Source organism: Pholis gunnellus (assembly GCF_910591455.1).
Source record: "Pholis gunnellus genome assembly, chromosome: 15".
Lineage (NCBI taxonomy): Eukaryota > Metazoa > Chordata > Actinopteri > Perciformes > Pholidae > Pholis > Pholis gunnellus.
The window spans coordinates 133,888-138,887 of record NC_136542.1 but is presented as its reverse complement, the minus strand read 5'-3'; the positions used below and the strand labels follow the sequence as shown (position 1 = coordinate 138,887).

Below are 5,000 nucleotides of genomic sequence, written 5' to 3'. Positions count from 1 at the left end.
CCAAACCGGCCTGTTGGCTTATCCTGCTGGGTGAGTGTGTGTGTGTGTGTGTGTGTGTGTGTGTGCGTGCTAATGAGTCGTATGATGTGACGATATATACTTTGATGTTTGGTTTCTACAGTGTTGTCTGAGAAGTGAAAGCAGTTGAAGTGAAGTGTAAACATTAAAAATGAAAGGCTAAAGTGGATCTCAGTGAAATGACCAGTGAAAGTAGTGGAAGTGTTAAGTAGAGCGTGTAAACATTGACCGGAGTTGAAATATCAGTTGAGATGTAAACACTATAATGAGCTGCACCAAACTGAAAGGAGTAGAAGTGTCAGTTAAATAGAGGTACTGGCAGTATACGCACCGAAAGAGGAGACAAGAGTGACAAGTGTTGTCAATGAAAGGACTGTTGAATGAAGTGTAAGCATATTAGTTTAGATGTAAACACTGAAACTAAAAGGAGTTGAGGCATCAATTAATAAAAGTAGTAGAAAAGATATAAAGTGTCAGTTAAAGTGTAACGACTGGAGTTGAAGTGTACGCACCGAAAGAGTCACCATTTACGTCAGTGAAAGGACTTGAAGTGTTGAATGAAGTGTAAACATATCAGTTTAGATGTAAACACTGAAACTAAAAGGAGTTGAGGTGAAGAACACGCGGGTAACTGAAGCGTTGTATAAATACTGTTGTCCTGCATGTTTAGAGGATTAAACTCTCACAAACTGACCGTCTGTGGTTCTGAGTTTTAAAGTCTAACGACATGATCAGATTATTGGATTAAGAATCATGTGTTTAACGAAGCGACACACACACAGCGTCCCGTTAGGAGCCGTGGTCTGCTGTAGGATTTACCCTTCAGCAAGGCACTGAACACACAACCAGTAACCACCTGGAGGACTCTGAGGACCACAAAGGCCTCGTTCAGACCTCCGGCTCAAATACGCCTTTTAACAAAAATATCCAGATTGAGTTTACAAAGTCTGGACAGAAAAACATAAGAAATGCTATTTTTGCAAATCAAATCCAAACCACATCTGAAGGTGGTTTGAAATTTGACTTCAATCAGATTTCTACAGACTTCAGGTTGATCAAATCAGATTTATGCTGTAGGGCAGGGGTGGCCAACCAGTCAGAGACCAAGAGCCACATTTTTTACTGTGTTACCGCAAAGAGCCACATCATACACATGGGCACACATGAACATCACTCTATCCCTTCCTCACACACACACATACCTTTGCTCAGCCAGATTTATTGTAAATGTCACACACCAATATGATAATGACAGAATTTGACTCCTAAGACCACAGGCCAGTCATTTTCAACAATGAACATTGTGTACACTGTCTCACACAGACAAACTCTCAGTTCAACTAAGTCCACAAACAAAAATATAATAATTTACAATAGTGTTTTTCTTTTACTATGCATGTTACTTAGTGGGACTTCTGGCATTCCTTGCCTTGAACAATCCTCTTCAAATCTGGCTTGTATTCCGTTGTTGCCACTCGAAGCAATTCTTTCACATGTCAGTCAGAACAGATCGATGCTTTGATTTCACGTGTTTCAGGGTAGAAAACACAGACTCGCAGACGTATGTTGACCCAAACATTGACAGTATCTTAAGCGCAGCCCGTTTGACATTGGGGTATTTTTTCATTGGCACACTTTTCCAGAACTCAATGGTCCCGTCCCTTAAAGCAGGTTTGAGTTGGTCCTCCTCACAAAGATCGATCATCTCCAACTCAGCCGCATCCTCATCTGTGACTAGCGGGGCTTTCAAACAGTCCGTCTCGGCGTTAAATGGGTCGACGAGGAACGTAATCTGTGGCCGCAACATGCGCGTTTGACGAAAATACCGTATTTAACTCAAGCGAAGCGAACACGAACATTAAAAAAACACAAATACAAACTTCGATATGAACGTAAGAGCCGCATGAAACCGGGCAAAGAGCCGCATGCGGCTCGGGAGCCGCGGGTTGGCCACCCCTGCTGTAGGGGGTCCCAGGGGGTCCCAGGGGGTCCCAGTGTTCTTGGGGTGTTCCAGCAGTTCTTGAGAGGTTTCTAAAGACTTTTAGAGAACTTCAGGGACCTGTGACAGGTTCAGCATCTAATCAGGATGCCTCCTGGACTCCTCCCACTGGAGGTTTTCCGGGCACATCCAACTGGGAGGAGACCCCGGGGAAGACCCAGAACACGCTGGAGGGATTATATCTCCCAGCTGGCCTGGGAACGCCTCAGGATCCCCCAGTATGAGCTGCAACATGTTGCAGAGGGAAGTCTGGGTCAGCCTGCTGGGCTGCTGCCACCCGACCCCGGATAAGCAGAGGTACATGGATGGATGGATGGGTCTCAAGGATTCTTCAGGGGTTCTAAGAGTTTTTAAGGGGGTGCCAGCGGTGCGAAGGTTTCTCCAGAGGTTTCTGTGGTTCTTAAGGAGTTTCAATGGGTCACATATGTAGGTCTGAAGGGATTCCAAGAGTTTTAAGGGTGATTCTTTTTTATATTATTGAGATGTAGGGGGTCCCAGTGTTTTTGGGGGTCCCAGTGTTCTTGAGGGGTTTCAAAATATTAATAATCAATCCCTTATTAGTCCCGCAGTGGGGAAATGTATTCTCTGCATTTAACCCATCCCTAGTATATTATAGCTGAGGAGTCGCCGGGGAGCAGTTAGGGGTTCAGTGTCTTGCTCAGGGACACGTAGTAGCCAAGGATCGAACCGCCAACCCTCTCTACCCCATGCACCACGGGAGTATGCACAAGGATACGGGGGGTTTTAAGGGTTTTTAAGGATTCTAGGTTAAAGGTCTCGGGTGTTTATGGAGTTTCTGAAATAATCCTGTTGGATCCACCAAAGGAGTCCGTCAGCAATAGAGGATTTATCTCTGTGGAGTTTGTGTGTGTGAGCACGAGGTGTTTGTTACGTCGTTCTAGTGAAAGTGTGTGAAGGTTCATTCCAAATGTCAGCAAACAGTAGAAACCAATAGAACCGGATTGACCAGATCACAGGACCGTTTGAATCCTAGACAGACTGGTTCTTCTGGTAGACGTTTGTTTCGTACACATGGAGGAGGAGAGGAGGTTCACTCCTCTGTAGATCTGGTTTTATCAATACGTTCGCCTAATCGATGAAGGTGGATCAGTAGAAAGCTGATCAGATCATCAGGACCTCGAAGCGTCCTTCACTTTAACAAAGATCAGACTTGTTGTGACTGCAGGAGCTTCGGCAAACAGGAAGTGTTGCCGTTGGTAACCGCTAACTCGCCCCAACATCACCCAGCAGCTCCATGAGGCGTTCAAGGACCTCTGAGTCTGTGAATACAGGATCCTCCACAGTCAGAGAGACCGGCACCGGACTGAAGGTTCGGCTTGGAGGGTTCATTCTCCTCAACGATGTCTCAGGACATCTAGAGGGACGCTCTTTAAATTAAATCCAAATGTCCTCTTGAATTGACAAAACACGTTTTTGGACATAAATATGATAATTATGTCATTAAGATTTCAAATAGGATAAAATGATGAAGTGATATTTTGGGCGAACGTAGATGTGAACGGACTCTTGACTGGTTGGTGGAGGAACTCAACCACGAGGGGATTGTAGTTCTATCTGATTGTAGTTCTATCTAAATTGTAGTTATGTCTGGTTGTAGTTCTGTATCTGTACAGCTAATTAATTAATTAGTTAATGAGAACTTAGTGAAGCGTTTGGTGCCACCAGTAACCAGAGCACCGTTTGAACTGGGACCAACCGAGACTAATGTTATCTCATTCTGGTGTTACTGGATTATAAACATTGTTCTCTCTGGTTATTGTGATCGCGCTCTAGTTTTGCTGACTTTGAACATAGAAAGTTGTGAAGAAGATGTTACACTTATTGAAACAGCCCTTACTAAATAAAAGCCTCTACAAACATAACGTTTTAAACTGTTCATGATGAATCACTGAAATATCTTTTTTTTGCCGGCTGCCTCATAAAGTTTGTCCTCTTCAGGCTTCTGTAGTTCAGGAAACTGTTTGTTTTACAGCTTTTGGATTTATAGAAAAATTAAACGAGAAATTCAGCTATAAAGAAACTATAAATATTAGTAAGAAATAACATGAACAATTAATAAGATGTGGATAGAAATACAAAAGTTATTGCATACAAATGATATTATTATCAATTCAGATTATTAATGAATGAATGAATTATTTTTGCTGGTTTAACTTCATGTCCTCAGTTATCAGGTACAGTTAGGTCAGAGGTCAGCAGCTGATCATCCTCTCATTGGACGAGTCTGAACCCAAATGGAATGTTTCACACGGAGCCACACTGAGCCGTCCAATCAGCTGAGGGCGGAGCCGTCAGTTCAGAAGATTCCATTTCTGGATGACGTTTATTTAACGACAGTGAAGTGAAGTGAAGTGAAGCGGGTCATCGGACAGAAGGGGAGATTTAGGTCAACGTGTCGAGATGAGATGTTCATGTCTCAGGGAATTACATTTTTTTTTTACGATGATGAGGATTAATATTATTTGTATTAATAATAATATTATTATCTATTATTAGATTATTATTATTACTATTAATAATAATGAAGAAAGTTTAAGTAAATTATTCATAAAATAATCACATTCTTTAGAAAATTAAAGTCAAACTGAAACCGTCAGAAACGAAATATGAAATAATTAGCGTCATATTATGATTATATAATAACATTATTATTATATAATGATGTAGAACACAAAGAACAGAGACTCTCTTCAGCTTCTCTCTGTTCTTCTTGCTGCATTGCAGATGTGGATCAGGACGGGTTGGGTCAGTGGTCTCTGGTACACACTGTACCTGAACACACCATGTTACACTGCTGCAGTGTGTGTGTGCGTGTGTGTGTGTGTGTGTAAACACAAGGGCACCTTCCTCTGTCATGTGAACGAGCCTTTTAAAGGATTCAGTGTTTTACAGCAGGATCTTTCCCTGTAAAACATTGACAACACGTCTTTAGCTCAGGCTAACACTCCGTTAGCATCTGCCT

At 42.3% G+C, this 5,000-nt stretch overlaps 1 protein-coding gene across 1 annotated transcript in view; it reads left to right on the top strand.

Annotated features, from left to right (window-relative positions):
• The window catches only part of mapkbp1 (mitogen-activated protein kinase binding protein 1), a 23,336-nt gene that overhangs the window by 952 nt on the left and 17,384 nt on the right, over positions 1-5,000 (top strand). The window contains exon 2 of the mRNA XM_079174803.1: positions 1-30. This exon is cut by the window's left edge and continues 62 nt beyond it. Within this exon, the coding sequence (XP_079030929.1) occupies positions 1-30 (30 nt within the window). The remainder of the gene's footprint in view (positions 31-5,000) is intronic.